This window comes from Sinocyclocheilus rhinocerous, unplaced genomic scaffold, assembly GCF_001515625.1.
Source record: "Sinocyclocheilus rhinocerous isolate Xijiao unplaced genomic scaffold, SAMN03320098_v1.1 scaffold1600, whole genome shotgun sequence".
Taxonomy (NCBI): Eukaryota; Metazoa; Chordata; class Actinopteri; order Cypriniformes; family Cyprinidae; genus Sinocyclocheilus; species Sinocyclocheilus rhinocerous.
The window spans coordinates 244,691-269,149 of record NW_015665129.1 but is presented as its reverse complement, the minus strand read 5'-3'; the positions used below and the strand labels follow the sequence as shown (position 1 = coordinate 269,149).

The following is a 24,459-nucleotide window of genomic DNA, read 5'->3' as shown; positions in this document are numbered from 1 at the left end:
ATTTGTACCTGAAAAGCAAATTTTTTTAAATATTAATACTTGAGAGAATCTTGAATAAAGTTTAAGAATTTTTCATGTTTTTAGGCATAAATGCTTAAATTTATGCTAAAATAAAAACTAGAAAATAATCTTAAAGATCAAACTTTTTTACTATTCTGAAAATATTCACTATTGTTTTTTTATATCTTAATATCTCAGTCACATTTATATTTTGCTTCTCGATTGAATTTATTTTAACAATGTTTTATTTAAGTAGGTCAAGGTATTTTTTTGCTAAATACAATTTTTTTTTCAATGTAGTGCAGTGTCTATACAATCCAGTGTTGAGGAAGTCATTTGGTTTCATTTATATGAGTAATTCATTAAGGGTAAAGCTGTAAAGCCAGGAGATCAAAATAACAGCGATTAACAAGCACATACATTCATACAGATTAAGAATTATACAGCAAGGGATTTAAACTACGAGTACTGTAAGTGATTATGCTGCTACAATAAAAAGTGCTTCCATAGACAAAAAAAAAAACCCTTATGTTAAGCGTAGCTTTTCATGATGATGGATTTCTCTCAGGCTTAAAATGGGAAGTTTCTGCTCTTTGTAAAACAGTGATGAATATGTCAATATACCAACTGCTGAGCTCATCACATGATCTCAGGATAAATTCCGGTCCAGAAAACAGCCGTTATCTGTATTGTGACTACTGCAGATCTACTGTAGTCCACAGACTAGTAGTTTTTTGTATTTGCATTAGTATTGCAAACTGTTTTTGAGATTCTGCTGATGGCTGTAACTATGGGAATCCATTTATACTCGGCCCGTTTCCTGTGCTTTCACGGTGGGACGTGATATCCAGCTCTCTGCAGTGCAGGGGCTAGACATGGTTGCTTAATTATTTATCAGGCTTATGAATATTTGATCAAGCGTCCGAGTTTAGGAAGATTGATATCACTCACGGGAACTATGGAACTCGAGCAGAAGGGTCGAGCTTCACTCACAGCAAAGTGAAAGTGTTGAAAGCATTTGTTTGTAAAGCACAATATTGTGATCAGTGTTGGGGGTAACACATTACAAGTTACGTAATCAGATCACTTTTTTTAAAGTAACTAGTAAAGTACCGCATTATTTTTTAATTTAGAAGGAAATATCTTTACTTTAAGTTACTATCGTTACTTTTTCAAATAAGTAACTCCAGTTACTTTGTTTCCCATGTATTGACTGACAACTCTCGTGTTGCCATGTTGAGAGAAATTGTGAGTAAGTGCATAGGCGTTGTGTGCACTGTGTGAACATGATGCTTACTGTAGCTCTAGACTAAATATGAACATGTATTTACTCATCTCACCTGCACAAAAACAGATTCTGTATTCCTCAAAATGAATAAAAGCAGTCAAATGCAAACTTTAATATTACACAAACAAGACAAATTCACAAATCATTTATGCATTTAATCCCATTTTATTAACCCATGTCTTTGCTACTGAACTTCAATGATCAAATTCAACCATACTAAGCAAAAAATGACACATTTGTGTTTCATTTTTGTTATTGCTGAATCGTGTTGAACTTTCTTCTTCTGCATCATATTCTTCATGCAATTTGTTTGAGCTGCGCTACTGTACAGACATGAATTTACATGAATTTACATTTCCTATTCATTTCACTTTTGTTGTGAAAGGGCTTTTACATTTGTAAAATAACTTTTTTATATTAAAAACAAAGCCCTGCCCAGATTTGAAAAGTAACTCGAAAGTCACGTAATTACTTTCCATAAAAAGTAACTAAGTAACGTAATTAGTTACTTTTTTAGGGAGTAATGCAATATTGTAATGCATTACTTTTAAAAGTATCTTTCCGCAACACTGATTGTGATATTAAAATATTTCTGATCTGTGAGAACTTTGAATATGAAAGCAAAATCATTTTTAATCATACTTTGGCTTACACTATACTGGAAAAAAAAAATTCAGTATTTTGGTCTTGTTTTCTTGTGATAATATCTATAGATCCTTAGTTAAAATATTAAATAAAATGTTATCTTAATTATTTATGCTTAAAAAATGATTGATGAATAAATGCAGCCATGGTGAGCATAACAAACTATTTTCAAAAAGATGTTTGGATATTAATTGCAGTGACTTTTTGCAGTGTATAAATGCTATAATTTGAGTGGGCACTAGAAGTATTTGGTCTATAATTGCCCACAAGTTAAGTGGGCATACTAAGACTGAGGCCAGCACACTCCTGTGTCAAAAATAAATGTCCTCCCACCTAAATGCTCCATTGTTTGGTGAGACAAACAGTTGTGGATCTTCAGCAGCTTTCTGACCCTGCCTTTCTCTAGACAGCAGAAAAACAAGGCTAAATAAAATGGATCACAATGTATTGCCATTTTTCCTCAAATGTTTTCTTCATATTCACTTCTGCAAAATTTAAATGTTTTAAAAATGAAAGCCAGTCACGCCATCTCTGTTGAAGTAAAGATCTCTTTCTCATGGTCCTCCTAATAGATCTCCGTGTTGGCCGACACTTCCTCACATCCCAGTATTCTTTGCCTGGCAACCCTGTAACCAAGCACGGCCACATTGACCTGCGCACATCCATGGATGGCAAATACAAAGAGATTGCAGAGGTAAACAAAGTAGCAATCACAATAATCACGATGCTTGAATGCATTTTTGGTGTTTGTTTCTGCTGTTATGTAAATGTGTGCTTAATTGTGTGTGTTTAGGAGCTGTTCTCCCGCAGCCTGGCAGAGAGTGAGATGCGGAGCGCTCCATATGAGTTCCCTGAGGAGAGCCCTATTGAGCAGCTGGAGGAGAGGCGGCAGCGACTGGAGCGGCAAATCAGCCAGGATATCAAGTACTACATCCCATCATTCATCATGAAACTTGACCACTGAAAGTAGCTGTAGTGCTTACAATACACAAGCTTTGTAACCTAAAATTCCACATTTTCCTTAACCCACAATTCTCTGTTCCTAAAGCCAGATGGCCAACAAAATTTTAATGTCAACATAAAGCTGAATGCTAGTAAAGCTAGTCAACCAACGGATGTAGACTTGCTAGTTAAAGGGATAGTTCACCCAAAAATGAAAATTACCTCATGATTTACCCTCAAGCCATCCTAGGTGTATTTGACTTTCTTCTTTTTCAGACGAATACAATCAGAGTTATATATAAAAAATATCCTGGCTCTTCCGAGCTTTATAATGGCAGTGAATGGCTGTTGATAATTTGAAGTTCAATAAAGTGCATCCATCCATCATAAAAAGTACTCCACACTGCTCCGGGGGTTAATAAAGGCCTTCCATATTTAAAACTGTCGTACACTAGAGTATAGTTCCAGAGGATGACATAGGTGTAGTGTAAGCTCTGGTGAGAATATGCTAGAACCAAGTTTTGTTTACAGCAAAGGAAAACGGAAAAGGTCTCCTTGTGGCTTATATCGAAATCCTCCAACATTTTTCTTTACAAAACCTCATTTTGTACTTCTAATTCTTGACTGGTTTGTTTTGCTCTATCTTTTGCACTTCCGTGTTCGTCACTGCATTCACCTACCTCATCCGCTGGAACGCTATACTCTCTTGTGAACGTGCATACGACAGTTAGCGGAAGCTAGAGATTATGGTTTATAAAGTTTTAAATATGGATATTTTTCTTACACAAACACATCGATTTCACTTCAAAAGGCCTTTTTTAACCCCCCGGAGCTGTGTGGAGTACTTTTTATGATGGATGGATGCACTTTATTTTGCTTCAAAATCTCAACAGCCATTCACTGCCAATTATAAAGCTTAAAAGAGCCAGGAGTTTTTTTTTAATATAAATCCGATTGTATTCCTCATTCCCAGGATGGCTTGAGAGTGAGTAAATCTTAAGTTAATTTTCATTTTAGGGTGAAGTATCCCTTTAACCTACACTACCATTTAAAAGTTAGTGGTCAGTAAGATTTTATATATATGTATATATTTTTAAAGGGGTCATCGGATGCGAAATGCACTTTTACATGTTGTTTGAACATAAATGTGTGTTGGCGGTGTGTGTACACGATCACCCTATAATGATAAAAATCCACTGAGTACACAAACGCATCAATTCACTTCAGAAGGCCTTTATTAATTCCCTGGAGCCGTGTGGAACACTTTTTATGACGGAGGGATGCACTTTATTTTGCTTCAAAATCTCAACAGCCATTCACTGCCAATTATAAAGCTTAAAAGAGCCAGGAGTTTTTTTTTTATATAAATCCGATTGTATTCCTCATTCCCAGGATGGCTTGAGAGTGAGTAAATCTTAAGTTAATTTTCATTTTAGGGTGAAGTATCCCTTTAACCTACACTACCATTTAAAAGTTAGTGGTCAGTAAGATTTTATATATATGTATATATTTTTAAAGGGGTCATCGGATGCGAAATGCACTTTTACATGTTGTTTGAACATAAATGTGTGTTGGCGGTGTGTGTACACGATCACCCTATAATGATAAAAATCCACTGAGTGTTTTTTTAAAATAAAATCATTACCCCTTTCTCAAATCAAGCCGTTCTCAGCTTCTTGTCTGTGTCACAGACCCAGGCCCTCCCACGAAAGTTGATTGACACTAGCGTTTCAGCACAGACCGGACTGGTGTCTTACCTTAGAGTGAGCTGTCAACAGTCTGCTATTGTTTCGACGCCAGAGCAGATGTAGACAACAATGACTCCTAAGCCATTGAAGTGTTTTTTTGTTGAATGTAATAATGAACATAGCAGTCGTCATTTACTCCCGACATCTGAGCCGCTGAAGACACAGTGGATTACTTTTGTTTCTGAAGGGAATGCGCCCCCGATCTACCTAAATGCGTCTATGTTCGCGCGAATCATTCGTGATCCAGCTTCACCTACAGAAGAAGTGAGTATACTTTTTTTTTTTTAATGAATCTTTGCAAATCGCTTTTCCTAATATTGTGCTAGTTAGCAAGTTTCAAGATGAATGCGGCTAAAGTTTACCGTCTCTCAGAGAGCATCTCGGAAGAGAGGGGCGGGGTCAGCAGAGCTCATTAGCATTTAAAGCGGCATGCAACAAAACCGCTTGCTCTGAAAAGAGCCGTTTTAGACCGGATAAAAAGGGTGTTGTTTTACACTACCATTGAGAAATTTTAACCAAAGTATGTTATAAACTTTTCATTAAGACCCTAAAGAATCATATCCGATGACCCCTTTAAGAAATTATTACTTTTATTTAGCAAGGACGCATTAAATGAATTAAAAGTGACAAGTAAAAAAGTAAAAGGTTAAAAAAGATTTATATTCCAAATAAAGTACTTTTGAACTTTCTATTCATCAAAACATTCAGGGAAAAAAAGTAACTCTGTTGCCACAAAAAAACTAAATTGAATAAGTATTTGCTTAAAATTCAGCATTGCCACCAAAGGAATAAATTACATTTTAACATGTATTAAAATAGAAAACAGTTGAAAATTATGATAACATTTCACAATATTGTTGTACTGTATGTTTGATCAAACAAATGCAGCCTTTATGAGCATAACAGACTTCTTTCAAAACACTAAAAATTTTAACGACTACAAACTTTTGAATGTTAGTGTAGTTAAATAGCCTGCTGGGAACATCAACATCCCATGTTGTAATCCAGCAACTGAAGCACAACTTACATGCTGATGTCCAACTGTACGAGTCTTTTCAGCTGGGCATGTGTCATAAAAAATTAACTCATGTGCCAATATTAGTCCAACATTCGATGCTCTGTATGCACATGTGACCTTTGACCCACAGCGAGTTAATTAAATGCCGTTTCTCTTGAGGTTTGAGCCTGATATCCTGCTGCGAGCCAAACAGGACTTCATGAAAACTGACAGTGCGACAGATCTGGAGTGAGTGTCTTTAAGATCATTCATGTGAGACACAGTGTTTTTTAACTAGTATCAGCATGCTGTACCTTTACTCTATCTCAGGTATATGAAAGAACAAAGCCAGGCTCCCAAAGAACTCTATCCCGAGAGAGAGCTCGTCGTTGAGAGGGAGTATCAGAGAGTCGCCATCTCTGGAGAGGAGAAATGTGGGGTAGCAACAGCTCTGTTTTTCACTTTACTGTTTTGTTTGTTATACAAAAACAAGATGTTGTTGACAGAACTGAAGTGGACACTACAGACATTACATAAACTCCTGAGGGAGAACCAAGTTTCACACATCCACACACAAATACACAAACTCTTGAGGGAAGCATGAGGGGACCGCAACACAGCTGAGGGGTTTTCACAAGAAAAAGAGGAGCTGAAAGAGGGAAATACAGAATGTTAATAGTAAAAAAATAAATAAATAAAACATTTTAGAACTGCTTTTTACTTTTTTTCACCTAAAATTCTGTGTATCTGGAGGAGAAATGGACTTCTGCTACAACCACTATACTGTAAAACTGTCTCCTGAGAAAGGTTAGAAAGATGTAAATCGATTTAGGCAATCACCTGCAATTTTACTGGTGTTCAAAAGATCAGCTGATACTCAGAACAACAATACAATTACAAACGTGATATTATTTTAAAATGAGTTCAATTATTAAGAAGTAAATATTCAGTAACTTTCATTTCAGACACAATATTGTGAGTAACTTTTTTTTTTTGTTTTGACAAAGAAATTTGTTTTAAAGTCAAAGCGTTCTGCTGAGCATCTCAAGCATTTACCAGACAGACTTTAAGAAATGAGGTTTCATTTTTGAATGAATCGGTGTTTTTAAACTAATCGATTGAGTGAAAGATTCAATGATTCGCTTAAACTTGTTTTCTCCCTGAATGAAACATGCTGCTTCCATACTATATAGTATGCAGAAAACAGTATGCCAAAAGAGTAGTATTTATGAATTCATATTGTTCTAAAAGTAGCCAAATTACCACATTCGATGAACACTTTACTATCCCATGAAGCGACGGGACAGTATTTGGCAATGAAGCATCACAACTGACACTGGTAGGTCCCATGAATTCACAGAACACAATTCACAGAAAACAAAGTTTATAGTTTTTTCAAAAGCTCAGTCACAAGTACTTGATAATCTTAGTATTTTTACATCTGATGGTAAAATTATTGAAAGAGTACCTTCTTACAAGTACTTGGGTATTTGGATTGATGATAAACTTTTGTTCAGTCTAATCTAATCTAATCAGGAAGCTCAAACTAAAGCTAAATCTAATTTTACTTTTAATGCCAAAAATAAACTTTTAGAAGCTACCTTCCTAACTGTGCTTGATTATGGTGATATATTATACATGCATGCGGCCTCCTCTATCTTAACAAGCCTTGATTCGGTATACCATGCTTCACTACGTTTTATTACAAATGCAAAATCCCGTACTCATCATTGCATTCTATATGAGATGGTGGGTTGGACATCATTAGCTATACGTAGAAAACAGCATTGGTATTTTTATCTATAAAGCTATGTTAGGTAAACTTCCAGTTTATACTCTTCTTTGTCTTTGTTCTGGCAATTACCAGCTACGCTCTTCCAAGTGTTTGCTTTTTAACGTACCTCGAGTTTGTACAGAACTGGGGAAAACTGCATTTTCGTATTAATTTACAAAAAGATGGAATAATTTACAAAAAGATCTAAAACTAGATAAATTTGTGTCTATTGGTGAATTTAAAGGCATCATAAAGAGAGTGGTATTGGAAGCTTGTGATTGTTTTTGTTGAGAGGATGTTTAAATATTGTTGTAATGTGTACTTCTTGTATTTTAAAATTGTCTTACTGTATGGCTGCTACCTTGGCCAGGTCTCTCTTGAAAAAGTCCTGGTTAACTTCCTGGTTAAATAAAGGTAAAATTAAAAAAAATGACAGCGACAACATGGTGGATGTAGTATGTCCAAATTTCCTTTATACCCATATTCATACTTTATAGAATGCATTTTTGTAACGGTTGTGAAGTTAGTTTAAAACTAAATGCGCTACCTACCTATTATACAGCATATGATTTTAATAGGTAGCTTCAGTGTTTTTTAATGAAATGATTAAGTGAATGAATCATTGGCCCACTCATACCTAACTGAATGAATCGGTATTGTTGAACAAATCGTTTGAGTGAATGAATCGTTGACCTGCAGAAAGGGGTCACTGAAAAATCCCCACCTCTGATAGATAGATGGACAGACAGACAATGTTTGAGTTAGTCTTCTTCTCTCACACACCCCAGGTTCCATTCACTGACCTGCTGGATGCTGCTAAATGTGTGGTCAAAGCTCTGTTCATCAGAGAGAAGTACATCTCTCTGTCTATGCAGAGCTTCTGCAGGACCACAGCACGTTACCTGCAGGAGGAGCTAGGTGGCCAACCTCTGGACCTCAACACCTTTGAGGAGATGCCGGAGTCCTCCGTATCTGCAAGTGGGTTGAACCAGAGTTTTCTGAAGGATGTATTCTGAGGATTAATGATTTATGTCCAAGAATCAGGACCTTATAGCTAAAATGTACAGTAAATGGAAAAGTTTAAGATTGTGTTTAAACTCAATAGAGAGAGACACACTGGATTGATCTGCGTTTAGAAGAGAGGAATAATTTACAGCTGAGTGATTTCATGGAATTGACTTAACTGTGGAAAGAACTGAAGGCATGTGCTTTGTTTGCAGATTCAGCATCTGTTTATGAACCACAAATGATCAGTCAAACCACAGCACTTTTGCTCATTAAAGCCATAGTCATAAAAAATGAAATTTTGTCATCATTACCTCCACAATTACAAAATATAACAAAGTGAGGAACAGAAATAAATAAATTTTTTCATGTAAAATCTTGACATCAGTCCCATCTCTACTTGATATTGTCATGGGAAAATAACGATGCTCAATTTAAGAAAGAGTTGTTCTTTTAAATCAGATATTTCAAATTCATTTGTAAAATTAGTAGAAAACAGTTATTTCAAATTGTAATAATATTTCCCAATATTACTGGTTTTTACTGTATTTTTGGTCAAATAAATGCAGGATTGGTAAGGATTAGAGACTTCTTTCAAAAGCATAAAAAATATATATCTTACAGACCCCAAACTTAGTCATGTAAGTGTATTTATTTATTTTGGTGATCAATATTCAGAAAACATGATATAAGAGAGAGAAATATATTCAGTCGTCCTATGTTCTCCATAGATGCGACGGTCCACCCACCTGTGTCAGAAACCCACCCCTATGAGGTGCTAGACCCTGCCAGCATGCCCCCAGGTTTGGGCTACACTTGCAAGATGGTGGATGGTGTTGTTCATGTGTACACACAGAAGTAAGACTTCTTCCTGTTTACCCACTGACCATGTAAACATTATCAACAGTGACACATAATTTCAATATTTTTGTTTCGCTAGAAAGAATCCTTGGAATGTGGTGGTAGTTGTACTTTTTTATTTAACCTTTTGTCGTTCTTTTCTTTCTTTTTTAATATCTTCTTTCATAATGTCCATCAGTTCCTCAGAGCTAGACTTGCCGTACCCAGACCTGCAGGAATACATAGCTGATATGAACATGATGATGGCGCTCATCATTAACGGGCCAGTGTAAGTTGTCCTAAACACTGTGAGGTTTGTTTCCATTCTGATGCAGCAGAGTCAGGAAAAGATCATCAAATTACTGATTGAAACAGCTCATTCTGTAAATGTGAGCTGATCCCTGAGGGAGCTCCTATGCTTGATTGATTTACGCACTGACCTCAGTTTGAACCTGTGGATGAAATGTAAAAATAAAGCCATCCTCACTGAGATAAAGATGTGTAATTAATTTGTAATCTGAATAATGTCACGAAGATGAAGAAGTGGAAAAGTCTGATTAAATCTGACCCCAAAAATAGCCAGAACTGGTCTGATCTGCAGCAGAGCTCATTAGCATTTAAAGCGGCATGCAACAAAACCGCTTGCTCTGAAAAGAGCCGTTTTAGACCGGATAAAAAGGGTGTTGTTTTACACTACCATTGAGAAATTTTAACCAAAGTATGTTATAAACTTTTCATTAAGACCCTAAAGAATCATATCCGATGACCCCTTTAAGAAATTATTACTTTTATTTAGCAAGGACGCATTAAATGAATTAAAAGTGACAAGTAAAAAAGTAAAAGGTTAAAAAAGATTTATATTCCAAATAAAGTACTTTTGAACTTTCTATTCATCAAAACATTCAGGGAAAAAAAGTAACTCTGTTGCCACAAAAAAACTAAATTGAATAAGTATTTGCTTAAAATTCAGCATTGCCACCAAAGGAATAAATTACATTTTAACATGTATTAAAATAGAAAACAGTTGAAAATTATGATAACATTTCACAATATTGTTGTACTGTATGTTTGATCAAACAAATGCAGCCTTTATGAGCATAACAGACTTCTTTCAAAACACTAAAAATTTTAACGACTACAAACTTTTGAATGTTAGTGTAGTTAAATAGCCTGCTGGGAACATCAACATCCCATGTTGTAATCCAGCAACTGAAGCACAACTTACATGCTGATGTCCAACTGTACGAGTCTTTTCAGCTGGGCATGTGTCATAAAAAATTAACTCATGTGCCAATATTAGTCCAACATTCGATGCTCTGTATGCACATGTGACCTTTGACCCACAGCGAGTTAATTAAATGCCGTTTCTCTTGAGGTTTGAGCCTGATATCCTGCTGCGAGCCAAACAGGACTTCATGAAAACTGACAGTGCGACAGATCTGGAGTGAGTGTCTTTAAGATCATTCATGTGAGACACAGTGTTTTTTAACTAGTATCAGCATGCTGTACCTTTACTCTATCTCAGGTATATGAAAGAACAAAGCCAGGCTCCCAAAGAACTCTATCCCGAGAGAGAGCTCGTCATTGAGAGGGAGTATCAGAGAGTCGCCATCTCTGGAGAGGAGAAATGTGGGGTAGCAACAGCTCTGTTTTTCACTTTACTGTTTTGTTTGTTATACAAAAACAAGATGTTGTTGACAGAACTGAAGTGGACACTACAGACATTACATAAACTCCTGAGGGAGAACCAAGTTTCACACATCCACACACAAATACACAAACTCTTGAGGGAAGCATGAGGGGACCGCAACACAGCTGAGGGGTTTTCACAAGAAAAAGAGGAGCTGAAAGAGGGAAATACAGAATGTTAATAGTAAAAAAATAAATAAATAAAACATTTTAGAACTGCTTTTTACTTTTTTTCACCTAAAATTCTGTGTATCTGGAGGAGAAATGGACTTCTGCTACAACCACTATACTGTAAAACTGTCTCCTGAGAAAGGTTAGAAAGATGTAAATCGATTTAGGCAATCACCTGCAATTTTACTGGTGTTCAAAAGATCAGCTGATACTCAGAACAACAATACAATTACAAACGTGATATTATTTTAAAATGAGTTCAATTATTAAGAAGTAAATATTCAGTAACTTTCATTTCAGACACAATATTGTGAGTAACTTTTTTTTTTTGTTTTGACAAAGAAATTTGTTTTAAAGTCAAAGCATTCTGCTGAGCATCTCAAGCATTTACCAGACAGACTTTAAGAAATGAGGTTTCATTTTTGAATGAATCGGTGTTTTTAAACTAATCGATTGAGTGAAAGATTCAATGATTCGCTTAAACTTGTTTTCTCCCTGAATGAAACATGCTGCTTCCATACTATATAGTATGCAGAAAACAGTATGCCAAAAGAGTAGTATTTATGAATTCATATTGTTCTAAAAGTAGCCAAATTACCACATTCGATGAACACTTTACTATCCCATGAAGCGACGGGACAGTATTTGGCACACAACTGACACAACTGACACTGGTAGGTCCCATGAATTCACAGAACACAATTCACAGAAAACAAAGTTTACAAAAGCTCAAAAAGCTCAGTCACAAGTACTTGATAATCTTAGTATTTTTACATCTGATGGTAAAATTATTGAAAGAGTACCTTCTTACAAGTACATGGGCATTTGGATTGATGATAAACTTTTGTTCAGTCTAATCTAATCTAATCAGGAAGCTCAAACTAAAGCTTGGCTTTTATTTTAGAAATAAATCTAATTTTACTTTTAATGCCAAAAAGAAACTTGTAGAAGCTACCTTCCTAACTGTGCTTGATTATGGTGATATATTATACATGCATGCGGCCTCCTCTATCTTAACAAGCCTTGATTCGGTATACCATGCTTCACTACGTTTTATTACAAATGCAAAATCCCGTACTCATCATTGCATTCTATATGACATGGTGGGTTGGACATCATTAGCTATACGTAGAAAACAGCATTGGTATTTTTATCTATAAAGCTATGTTAGGTAAACTTCCAGTTTATACTCTTCTTTGTCTTTGTTCTGGCAATTACCAGCTACGCTCTTCCAAGTGTTTGCTTTTTAACGTATAAGTTTGTACAGAACTGGGGAAAACAGCATTTTCATATTATGCACCCTGGGCATGGAATAATTTACAAAAAGATCTAAAACTAGATAAATTTGTGTCTATTGGTGAATTTAAAGGCATCATAAAGAGAGTGGTATTGGAAGCTTGTGATTGTTTTTGTTGAGAGGATGTTTAAATATTATTGTAATGTGTACTTCTTGTTTTTTTAAATTGTCTTGCTGTATGGCTGCTACCTTGGCCAGGTCTCTCTTGAAAAAGTCCTGGTTAACTTCCTGGTTAAATAAAGGTAAAATTAAAAAAAATGACAGCGACAACATGGTGGATGTAGTATGTCCAAATTTCCTTTATACCCATATTCATACTTTATAGAATGCATTTTTGTAACGGTTGTGAAGTTAGTTTAAAACTAAATGCGCTACCTACCTATTATACAGCATATGATTTTAATAGGTAGCTTCAGTGTTTTTTAATGAAATGATTAAGTGAATGAATCATTGGCCCACTCATACCTAACTGAATGAATCGGTATTGTTGAACAAATCGTTTGAGTGAATGAATCGTTGACCTGCAGAAAGGGGTCACTGAAAAATCCCCACCTCTGATAGATAGATGGACAGACAGACAATGTTTGAGTTAGTCTTCTTCTCTCACACACCCCAGGTTCCATTCACTGACCTGCTGGATGCTGCTAAATGTGTGGTCAAAGCTCTGTTCATCAGAGAGAAGTACATCTCTCTGTCTATGCAGAGCTTCTGCAGGACCACAGCACGTTACCTGCAGGAGGAGCTAGGTGGCCAACCTCTGGACCTCAACACCTTTGAGGAGATGCCGGAGTCCTCCGTATCTGCAGGTGGGTTGAACCAGAGTTTTCTGAAGGATGTATCCTGAGGATTGATTTACGTCCAAGAACCAGGACCTTTTAGCCAGAATGTACAGTAAATGGGAAAAGTTTAAGATTGTGTTTAAATAGAGACACACTGGATTGATCTGCATTTAGGAGAGTGGAATAATTTACAGCAGAATGATTTCATGGAATTGAACTGTTAACTGAATATTAATACCAGGTGTTTTGTTTGCAGATTCAGCATCTGTTTATGAACCACAAATGATCAGTCAAACCACAGCACTTTTGCTCATTAAAGCCATAGTCATAAAAAATGAAATTTTGTCATCATTACCTCCACAATTACAAAATATAACAAAGTGAGGAACAGAAATAAATAAATTTTTTCATGTAAAATCTTGACATCAGTCCCATCTCTACTTGATATTGTCATGGGAAAATAACGATGCTCAATTTAAGAAAGAGTTGTTCTTTTAAATCAGATATTTCAAATTCATTTGTAAAATTAGTAGAAAACAGTTATTTCAAATTGTAATAATATTTCCCAATATTACTGGTTTTTACTGTATTTTTGGTCAAATAAATGCAGGATTGGTAAGGATTAGAGACTTCTTTCAAAAGCATAAAAAATATATATCTTACAGACCCCAAACTTAGTCATGTAAGTGTATTTATTTATTTTGGTGATCAATATTCAGAAAACATGATATAAGAGAGAGAAATATATTCAGTCGTCCTATGTTCTCCATAGATGCGACGGTCCACCCACCTGTGTCAGAAACCCACCCCTATGAGGTGCTAGACCCTGCCAGCATGCCCCCAGGTTTGGGCTACACTTGCAAGATGGTGGATGGTGTTGTTCATGTGTACACACAGAAGTAAGACTTCTTCCTGTTTACCCACTGACCATGTAAACATTATCAACAGTGACACATAATTTCAATATTTTTGTTTCGCTAGAAAGAATCCTTGGAATGTGGTGGTAGTTGTACTTTTTTATTTAACCTTTTGTCGTTCTTTTCTTTCTTTTTTAATATCTTCTTTCATAATGTCCATCAGTTCCTCAGAGCTAGACTTGCCGTACCCAGACCTGCAGGAATACATAGCTGATATGAACATGATGATGGCGCTCATCATTAACGGGCCAGTGTAAGTTGTCCTAAACACTGTGAGGTTTGTTTCCATTCTGATGCAGCAGAGTCAGGAAAAGATCATCAAATTACTGATTGAAACAGCTCATTCTGTAAATGTGAGCTGATCCCTGAGGGAGCTCCTATGCTTGATTGATTTACGCACTGACCTCAGTTTGAACCTGTGGATGAAATGTAAAAATAAAGCCATCCTCACTGAGATAAAGATGTGTAATTAATTTGTAATCTGAATAATGTCACGAAGATGAAGAAGTGGAAAAGTCTGATTAAATCTGACCCCAAAAATAGCCAGAACTGGTCTGATCTGCCTTAGGTTTGGCATTTGGATTCCTAATTGCATATTTTTCAAACAGGAAATCTTTCTGCTATCGCCGGCTGCAGTACCTCAGCTCCAAGTTCCAGATGCACATTCTCTTAAACGAGATGAAAGAGTTGGCAGCACAGAAGAAAGTCCCTCACCGTGATTTCTACAACATCAGGAAGGTCTGCTGTCCACACAAATATTTCGTTACATTTATTAGTGGTTGTTTGATTATTTGATCAATCACTATTGAACTTTGACATCTTGACCTTCAGGTGGACACACACATCCATGCCTCATCCTGTATGAATCAGAAGCACCTGCTGCGCTTCATTAAAAGAGCCATGAAGAAATATCCAGGTGAAATCGTGCATGTAGAACAAAGCCGAGGACAGACTCTATTAGAGGTGTTTGAGAGCATGAACCTGACGGCCTTTGACCTCAGCGTAGACACTCTGGATATGCATGCGGTAAGAACTGTAGAGGTAGTTATACACATGCCATAAGTTGTTGGAAAAATACTCCTACCATCACCAGCAATTAGACATAATAATAATAATAAGAAATAAACTGAATATACACTTCACTTGTGAATACACTGCTTAAAATGTTTGGGGTCGGCAAGACTTTTATTTTTGAAAAATCTCTTGTTCACCAAGATTTAATTAAAACTACTGTAAAAACAGTAACGTTGTGTAATATTGTGTAATTATTTTATTGTATACAATAAATACAATATACAATACAATTTATTGTATAATAATTATTATTGCAATTTAATTTTTGTGATGGCAAAGCTGAATTTTCAGCATCATTACTCCAGTCTTCAGTGTCACAAGATCCTTCAGAAATCATTCTAATATGCTGATTTGGTGCTCAAGAAACATTTTTTATTATCAATGTTGATAATATGTTTTTATTGAATAGTTCAGTTTTTATTGAATAGTTCAAAAGAACAACATTTATTTAAAATAGAAATATTTCATAACATTATAAATGTCTTTGCTGTCACTTTTTGTCCAATTAATGTCGTTGTTTAATTTCTGTTATATTAATTTCTTCTAAAAAAAAAACACATTTTGAATAGTAGTGCTTGGTATGTTATATCTTGTTGACTTAACAATTATTCATTAAAACCTTAATAAAGTGACTATTAACAAAATATGACCATAAAAGAACAGAAAACTGAAATAACACAGAACCATGAAATAGTTTTAAAAGAACTTAAAGTTAACTTGAAGTTGTTTCACAGTAGATGCCAAGGAAAATATTTAGTGGGAGTTCCAAACTTCATGAGTTTGTGTGGGATCTAGGTCGCTCTCACTACAAATATGTTGCACAGAGTTGCAGATGCAGTCGCACAATCTCAGCGGGTTTACACTTAAGTGAGAACTGAATAAGCTGATGAATGACCTGTTGTTCTCTACTGAATGCAAACTGTGGCTCTACATGAATGCTGTACAACATTGCACACAGTTAATTGGGTCCCTAAACCATGAGAATCAAAATTTTACTAAAAGAGATTCTTCTCTAAATTGTATGTGGGAATAATTGGGCAACATTGAATAAATAGTTTTGGAAGGGAAGATGAGAGAAAAAAAAAGCTTTTTTAAATATAAAAAATATTCTCTCTTTCCTGTAGGACCGTAACACATTTCACCGCTTTGATAAATTCAACTCCAAATACAACCCCATTGGAGAGTCCATCCTCCGAGAAATCTTTATCAAGACTGACAACCATGTTGAGGGGAAATACTTCGGGCACATAATCAAGGTATCTACTCCATATAATCTTTGAGTTTAACAAAACAAACATATGGTAAACATAGTAAATTGCGCCCCCTGCTGATAGTTGTATGTTGGTGCATTTCAGGAGGTGATGGCAGACCTGGAGGAGAGCAAATATCAGAATGTGGAGCTGCGACTCTCCATCTACGGCCGCTCACGAGATGAATGGGATAAACTGGCTCAATGGGCCATCAAACACAAAGTTTATTCAGATAACGTGCGCTGGCTGGTGCAGGTACCCCGGTTATTGTGAGTACTTATTATTCAGAAGCATCGATGTAAGGTAGCAATTTATTATCTGATGTCTACAGTAGGCCTAAATCTTTGATCAAATTAAGAAATACAAATATTTACACTCTTGTTTAAAAGTTTGGGGTCGTTAAGATTTTTTTTATTTTTTTATTTAATGTTTTTTTTATGCTTTACAATTTTAACTAGCAGTGGGAGTCAGATTGCCCCCTAGTGGATGGCTAAAGATTTGTTAACTCATATTCATAAATTCTCAAGGGAACGTCTCTGAATGGGCGCGCCCCACGGGTTGAAAACCCCTGCTCCAGTCTTCAGTGCCGCATGAACATTCAGAAATCATTCTAATATGCTGATTTGATGCTCAAAAAACGTTTCTTATTATTAACAATGTTGTAAACTGTTGTGCTACTTCATATTTTTGTGGAAACCATGATATATTTTTTCACTTTTTATCAATGTGTCCTTGCTGAATAAAATAATTTTTCTTAACTTTTGAAGGGTGGTGTATATTATTATTATTATTATTACATAAAAAGCACTTTAAATTAAGCACCTAAATAAGTGGACATATTTCCGAAATGAACACAAATATTTGCACTGAACATAAAATATAAAAGTGAGACTACATTAAAACCATCACTGAGAGAACAAGGTTGTTTCTTTCCTCTACAGTGATGTGTACCACACCAAAAAGCAGCTATCTAACTTCCAGGAGATGCTAGAGAACATCTTTATGCCTCTGTTTGAAGTCACAGTCAATCCCAGCAGCCACCCACAGCTACATCTCTTTCTGGAACATGTGAGTGAACTTTTAGTAATGTAGTAAACCTTGTTTTTGTGTAAAATTATATGTAAATGTGCTTCTGAGGAGTGGAAGCATATTTGATTTCACACTCCTTTTTCCCAGTGGTTAAAGATCTGGCCTGGAAACCCATAGATTCAAACCCTTAGCTCATACATGTACAGTATTACTGTCCATATAAAAAGACTGTAAATTGCTTCGTAAGGTGCTTCAGATAAGAAAGAGTATGCCATTAAAGTTTAACCTTTGTGGTTAAATCAAACGTCCTACTTTACTCCACAAAATACATCCATCCCTATACACCATGTGTATTAAAATTAGACTGTCAACAAGTATGATCACAGTTTCATTGTATTGTAAGACTGAATGAATGTTGATGTGTCCTTTAGGTTGTGGGGTTTGATAGTGTGGATGATGAGTCCAAACCTGAGCATCACATCTTTAACCTGGACAGTCCAAAACCTGTGAACTGGACGGAGGAAGACAATCCTCCATACTCATATTATCTGTACTACGTGTATGCAAATATGACTGTACTCAACCACCTGCGCAGGTATTTGATGCACCCAAGTACACATTTTCCTTACCACAATACATCATATTAATTAAGGAAAAAATGAATGTATTTTATACCGATTCCGATTTTCTTCTTTGAAAGATGGATTAAAACCAATGTGTAGGTTACTGAATTAAAAGATGTTTTAGCTCCAGGATTGTGGTTAAATGTCATCTCTTTCTACAACAGGCAAAGAAACTTGAATTCGTTTGTATTACGTCCACACTGTGGAGAGGCAGGGCCTATTCACCACCTTGTGTCTGGATTTATGCTGTCAGAAAATATTTCCCATGGCCTGCTTCTGAGAAAAGTAAAGAAACTTTACATACTTCCACTGAATTATGCTTGTCCTTGTAAATCTGTTCTGCTTAGATATAAAGAATGTTTTTTTTTTTTCTCATGATTTTGTATCAGCCCAAGGCCATATACAAACATAACAAATGCTTTTTGAAAGGTACCAGTATTCAACAGCCATTCAAACATTGATATCCTCTCTTCAGCTTTGACCTATAGTGAACAATATTGACATATTTTAGAGCTAATATTCTTATCTTAAGACCCACTGCAAACAGTCAAGAGCTTATCGTTCCACCCAGAGCTTTAGAGTGAGATGTTTGTGTATTTTCCTCAGGCTCCTGTACTGCAGTATCTGTATTACCTGGCTCAGATCGGCATCGCCATGTCCCCACTCAGCAACAACAGCCTTTTCCTCAGTTACCATCGAAATCCTCTGCCTGAGTACCTGTCTAGGGGCCTCATGGTGTCTTTGTCCACTGATGACCCACTGCAATTCCACTTCACAAAGGTTACAAGCCAAACTATAACATCAGATATTAAAATGGTTTTAATTACATCTGTTATTTCTTGAGTTAGGTCTGTAATGTGTTTGACCTAGTGTGTGTGGCTGTTCAGGAGCCGCTGATGGAGGAGTACAGCATCGCTGCTCAGGTGTGGAAGCTGAGCTCATGTGACATGTGTGAACTGGCCCGAAACAGTGTCCTCATGAGTGGATTTTCTCACCAGGTGCTCACATCTACACATACACCTCTGTTAGCAATGGCAGAAGTCAGTTTTGTGTTGTTTAGTAAGCTACACATTTTACTTTCACTATTTTGGTAACACTTGACTGTAAGGTTAAATTTGTTAACATTAAAGCATAAGGTACCATGGCCTAAAAATGAACCATTTTCTAAAATTTGATATTAATTTTGTTAATTTCTACATACACTACTGTTATTTTAATGAATACTTTTATTTAGCAAGGATGCATTAATTGATCAAAAGTGACTTTCAAGTCGGTGCCGATAGCCTCGTGGGAGCGGGTCGACATATGGCACAGTTGCGCTTCGGGTGTCCCGAGTTTGAATCCTGCCTCGTGGACCTTTCCCGATCCTGTCCCCCTCTCTCTCCCACTCACTTTCTGTCAGATCTCTACTGTCCTATCAAGAAAAATGCAAAAAAGCCTCCATTCATTCATTCATTCATATTTAAAATACATAATTATATAAATAAATGATACTTAAATAAAAATGCCTTTAAATACATAATGTTTTAAAATGTTCTTTTATTTAGCAAGGATGCATTAAGTGATCAAAAGTGACTTTCAAGTCGGTGCCGATAGCCTCGTGGGAGCGGGTCGACATATGGCACAGTTGCGCTTCGGGTGTCCCGAGTTTGAATCCCGCCTCGTGGACCTTTCCCGATCCTGTCCCCCTCTCTCTCCCACTCACTTTCTGTCAGATCTCTACTGTCCTATCAAGAAAAATGCAAAAAAACGCCAAAAAAGTGACATTTAAAATATTATTCTATTTACAATAAATGCTGTTCTTTAAAAATTATATTCTTTAAGGAATCCTATAAAAGAATGTATCACAGTTTCCACAAAAATATTAAGCAGCACAGCAACATTTGATAATAAGAAAAAAAATGTTTCTTGAGTAACAAATCAGCATAATAGAATGATTTCTGAAGGATCATGTGTAACTGAAGACTGGAGTAATGATGCTGAAAATTCAGCTTGTCATCACAGGAATAAATAAAAAACAGTTTATATTGTAATAGTATTTCACAATATTACTCGTTTACTATATTTTTTGATCAAATAAATGCAGCCTTAGTGAGCATAAGAGACTTCTTTCAAAAACATTAAAAATCTTACCAAACTTTTGAATGGTGGTTCTCAACTGGTGTGTCGTGTCCAACAAATTAATTATAGAAAGCAGGGAAAAATAATACTTTATTCCTCACTGAAATGAAACTTTTAAGACTTTCCTCTTTTAAAAGGGAGGATAAAATAGTTCTCATATATCTTGTTGTTGTGGCAACCAATTTGGTTGTGCGTCCAAACACAACAGTATATTGGCACAAGTTTATCTGTCTCTAGTCAAATTACAGTAGTTAAAAGCCAACATAAGCAGATTGCATAACATGATCTCATTCTCTAAAACCCTGACCAAAACTATAGTAAATAAAGAAAAATATGACTCCGATTACTTTACATTATATATGGATTCTTTTGCATTGAGGATATGGCATATGGTACAATAAACAGTTTGGGCACTTTTTTTTGGTCTCACTTTATGTCCAGTGCGCATCCTGAAGCCAAACCACTGATGAAGACAATTAAAATACAAGGAATCAAAGAGAAAAACATGTGACTAATGCATGCAGATGTCTTGGGTCCAGGTGAAAAGCTATTGGCTGGGGCCGCATTATCTCAAAGAGGGGCAGGAGGGCAACGACATCAGACGCACTAATGTTCCAGACATCCGAGTGGCGTACCGCTTTGAGACGCTGTGCGAGGAGCTGAATCTGATCACCCAGGCTGTGCGGTCAGAGGAGCTGGAGACGGCTGAAGAGCAGGGTTCCCTGTGCATGGGTGCCAGACGTTAGCGGTGTCATACTCTCTCAGTTATTCACCCAGTACAGAATGTGAGTGAAAGGTTGATTCAGGGAGATGTGGCACAGTCATACTGTGTTTGATTCCACTGGTGTTCAACTAATTTTTTTTTTATTTGACTATTTAGGTATTTGCTAGAGATATACTGTTGTTTTTTTGGTTGTGAAGTGCAGGTTTAAAGGCCTCATTGTTAGGAATCAAAGAGAATTTGCACAAAGGAAATGCCAATGTTGTGTTTGACAAAAGCACATAAACATTTTCAGAATACCAACTGGAAACACTTACAGTATCTGTGAACTACTAGAAGGCTCCAGATATCCAGTCAAGCATCAGGAAACCCCAGAAATCTCCCCCACTGTTACTGTGGACACTGTCCTTAACCTGCAGTTCAGCATGAAATCAGTGAAATGGTTTACAGTGTGTGTGGCTGTTCAGGAGCCGCTGATGGAGGAGTACAGCATCGCTGCTCAGGTGTGGAAGCTGAGCTCATGTGACATGTGTGAACTGGCCCGAAACAGTGTCCTCATGAGTGGATTTTCTCACCAGGTGCTCACATCTACACATACACCTCTGTTAGCAATGGCAGAAGTCAGTTTTGTGTTGTTTAGTAAGCTACACATTTTACTTTCACTATTTTGGTAACACTTGACTGTAAGGTTAAATTTGTTAACATTAAAGCATAAGGTACCATGGCCTAAAAATGAACCATTTTCTAAAATTTGATATTAATTTAGTTAATTTCTACATACACTACTGTTATTTTAATGAATACTTTTATTTAGCAAGGATGCATTAATTGATCAAAAGTGACTTTCAAGTCGGTGCCGATAGCCTCGTGGGAGCGGGTCGACATATGGCACAGTTGCGCTTCGGGTGTCCCGAGTTTGAATCCCGCCTCGTGGACCTTTCCCGATCCTGTCCCCCTCTCTCTCCCACTCACTTTCTGTCAGATCTCTACTGTCCTATCAAGAAAAATGCAAAAAACCGCCAAAAAAGTGACATTTAAAATATTATTCTATTTACAATAAATGCTGTTCTTTAAAAATTATATTCTTTAAGGAATCCTATAAAAGAATGTATCACAGTTTCCACAAAAATATTAAGCAGCACAGCAACATTTGATAATAAGAAAAAAAATGTTTCTTGAGTAACAAATCAGCATAATAGAATGATTTCTGAAGGATCATGTGTAACTGAAGACTGGAGTAATGATGCTGAAAATTCAGCTTGTCATCACAGGAATAAATAAAAAACAGTTTATATTGTAATAGTATTTCACAATATTACTCGTTTACTATATTTTTTGATCAAATAAATGCAGCCTTAGTGAGCATAAGAGACTTCTTTCAAAAACATTAAAAATCTTACCAAACTTTTGAATGGTGGTTCTCAACTGGTGTGTCGTGTCCAACAAATTAATTATAGAAAGCAGGGAAAAATAATACTTTATTCCTCACTGAAATGAAACTTTTAAGACTTTCCTCTTTTAAAAGGGAGGATAAAATAGTTCTCATATATCTTGTTGTTGTGGCAACCAATTTGGTTGTGCGTCCAAACACAACAGTATATTGGCACAAGTTTATCTGTCTCTAGTCAAATTACAGTAGTTAAAAGCCAACATAAGCAGATTGCATAACATGATCTCATTCTCTAAAACCCTGACCAAAACTATAGTAAATAAAGAAAAATATGACTCCGATTACTTTACATTATATATGGATTCTTTTGCATTGAGGATATGGCATATGGTACAATAAACAGTTTTGGCACTTTTTTTTGGTCTCACTTTATGTCCAGTGCGCATCCTGAAGCCAAACCACTGATGAAGACAATTAAAATACAAGGAATCAAAGAGAAAAACATGTGACTAATGCATGCAGATGTCTTGGGTCCAGGTGAAAAGCTATTGGCTGGGGCCGCATTATCTCAAAGAGGGGCAGGAGGGCAACGACATCAGACGCACTAATGTTCCAGACATCCGAGTGGCGTACCGCTTTGAGACGCTGTGCGAGGAGCTGAATCTGATCACCCAGGCTGTGCGGTCAGAGGAGCTGGAGACGGCTGAAGAGCAGGGTTCCCTGTGCATGGGTGCCAGACGTTAGCGGTGTCATACTCTCTCAGTTATTCACCCAGTACAGAATGTGAGTGAAAGGTTGATTCAGGGAGATGTGGCACAGTCATACTGTGTTTGATTCCACTGGTGTTCAACTAATTTTTTTTTTATTTGACTATTTAGGTATTTGCTAGAGATATACTGTTGTTTTTTTGGTTGTGAAGTGCAGGTTTAAAGGCCTCATTGTTAGGAATCAAAGAGAATTTGCACAAAGGAAATGCCAATGTTGTGTTTGACAAAAGCACATAAACATTTTCAGAATACCAACTGGAAACACTTACAGTATCTGTGAACTACTAGAAGGCTCCAGATATCCAGTCAAGCATCAGGAAACCCCAGAAATCTCCCCCACTGTTACTGTGGACACTGTCCTTAACCTGCAGTTCAGCATGAAATCAGTGAAATGGTTTACACTATCATAGATTATAAACATTTGATGTCGCTTGTACACTTGCTCTGAACACTAACAGCCATAAACATTTGTTCTTTGGCTACTGTGTGTGAGCTCAAGTACCTACGCACATCTCTGCTATGAGCCGTCAACATCCTGTCATTTTTAAATTGATTTTTATCTCCTCTATATTCTTGATTTTAACAGGTTTTGTTCTAATAAGTTTATTATTGTTTGTGATCATTATTTTATAGTGGTTGTATCCTTTGTCATTTGGCCATTTTTATGTGTGTCTGTAATTGAATAATTATTAGTGCTATTTATTGTAAATCAGACATGATAATATCAAATAGGTATTTGCTAGAGATATACTGTTGTTTTTTTGGTTGTGAAGTGCAGGTTTAAAGGCCTCATTGTTAGGAATCAAAGAGAATTTGCACAAAGGAAATGCCAATGTTGTGTTTGACAAAAGCACATAAACATTTTCAGAATACCAACTGGAAACACTTACAGTATCTGTGAACTACTAGAAGGCTCCAGATATCCAGTCAAGCATCAGGAAACCCCAGAAATCTCCCCCACTGTTACTGTGGACACTGTCCTTAACCTGCAGTTCAGCATGAAATCAGTGAAATGGTTTACACTATCATAGATTATAAACATTTGATGTCGCTTGTACACTTGCTCTGAACACTAACAGCCATAAACATTTGTTCTTTGGCTACTGTGTGTGAGCTCAAGTACCTACGCACATCTCTGCTATGAGCCGTCAACATCCTGTCATTTTTAAATGGATTTTTATCTCCTCTATATTCTTGATTTTAACAGGTTTTGTTCTAATAAGTTTATTATTGTGATCATTATTTTATAGTGGTTGTATCCTTTGTCATTTGGCCATTTTTATGTGTGTCTGTAATTGAATAATTATTAGTGCTATTTATTGTAAATCAGACATGATAATATCAAAGTCAAGTTTATTTTTCTGCTGTATTCTGTATCAAAATTAAAATATA

General features: G+C 36.2%; 2 protein-coding genes and 1 long non-coding RNA gene across 5 annotated transcripts in view; 2 read left to right on the top strand and 1 right to left on the bottom strand.

Moving 5' to 3' along the window:
- ampd2b (adenosine monophosphate deaminase 2b) overlaps positions 1 to 21,285 on the top strand; it is a 25,237-nt gene extending 3,952 nt beyond the window's left edge. Inside the window, exons 2-20 of one of the 2 annotated variants that reach the window (XM_016542150.1) lie at positions 2,506 to 2,627; positions 2,727 to 2,857; positions 5,801 to 5,869; positions 5,951 to 6,059; positions 8,183 to 8,372; positions 9,131 to 9,257; positions 11,642 to 11,656; positions 14,256 to 14,345; positions 14,701 to 14,830; positions 14,924 to 15,118; positions 16,291 to 16,422; positions 16,522 to 16,685; positions 17,358 to 17,484; positions 17,877 to 18,040; positions 18,233 to 18,353; positions 18,675 to 18,848; positions 18,956 to 19,066; positions 20,729 to 20,974; positions 21,206 to 21,285. In XM_016542150.1, coding sequence (XP_016397636.1) covers positions 2,506 to 2,627; positions 2,727 to 2,857; positions 5,801 to 5,869; positions 5,951 to 6,059; positions 8,183 to 8,372; positions 9,131 to 9,257; positions 11,642 to 11,656; positions 14,256 to 14,345; positions 14,701 to 14,830; positions 14,924 to 15,118; positions 16,291 to 16,422; positions 16,522 to 16,685; positions 17,358 to 17,484; positions 17,877 to 18,040; positions 18,233 to 18,353; positions 18,675 to 18,848; positions 18,956 to 19,066; positions 20,729 to 20,935 — 2,378 coding nt within the window. In that variant the 3' untranslated portion in view covers positions 20,936 to 20,974; positions 21,206 to 21,285. Of the gene's footprint in view, positions 1 to 2,505; positions 2,628 to 2,726; positions 2,858 to 5,800; positions 5,870 to 5,950; positions 6,060 to 8,182; positions 8,373 to 9,130; positions 9,258 to 10,377; positions 10,684 to 10,764; positions 10,874 to 11,641; positions 11,657 to 13,012; positions 13,203 to 13,947; positions 14,075 to 14,255; positions 14,346 to 14,700; positions 14,831 to 14,923; positions 15,119 to 16,290; positions 16,423 to 16,521; positions 16,686 to 17,357; positions 17,485 to 17,876; positions 18,041 to 18,232; positions 18,354 to 18,674; positions 18,849 to 18,955; positions 19,067 to 20,728; positions 20,975 to 21,205 lie in introns of those variants that run through there. The other variant, XM_016542149.1, reaches the window with a different exon arrangement.
- LOC107731164 (uncharacterized) lies at positions 20,963 to 24,459 on the bottom strand. The gene is made up of 2 exons (XR_001638750.1): positions 24,054 to 24,459; positions 20,963 to 21,323 (listed from the first exon to the last, which is right to left on the bottom strand). It is a non-coding gene; the product is annotated as an uncharacterized LOC107731164 (long non-coding RNA).
- On the top strand, positions 21,382 to 23,780 carry LOC107731163 (AMP deaminase 2-like). Of its 2 annotated transcripts, XR_001638749.1 has the most exons (3): positions 21,382 to 21,488; positions 22,838 to 23,083; positions 23,315 to 23,780. XR_001638749.1 is itself a non-coding variant. In XM_016542161.1 (2 exons), exons 1-2 carry the CDS (start codon positions 21,387 to 21,389, stop codon positions 23,042 to 23,044), a joined length of 309 nt encoding a protein of 102 aa, XP_016397647.1. In that variant the 5' UTR covers positions 21,382 to 21,386; the 3' UTR covers positions 23,045 to 23,083. The 2 variants fall into 2 exon arrangements, 1 of the variants encoding a protein (XP_016397647.1); XM_016542161.1 differs by lacking the exon at positions 23,315 to 23,780.

What these genes read in the sequence shown, in the direction of transcription:
- LOC107731163 (XM_016542161.1), top strand. Translation starts at nt 21,387, where the DNA reads ATGGAGGAGTACAGCATCGCTGCTCAGGTGTGGAAGCTGAGCTCATGT. An exon ending in TGAGTGGATTTTCTCACCAG is followed by an intron (nt 21,489 to 22,837) that starts GTGCTCACATCT and finishes TCTTGGGTCCAG; the next exon opens with GTGAAAAGCTATTGGCTGGG.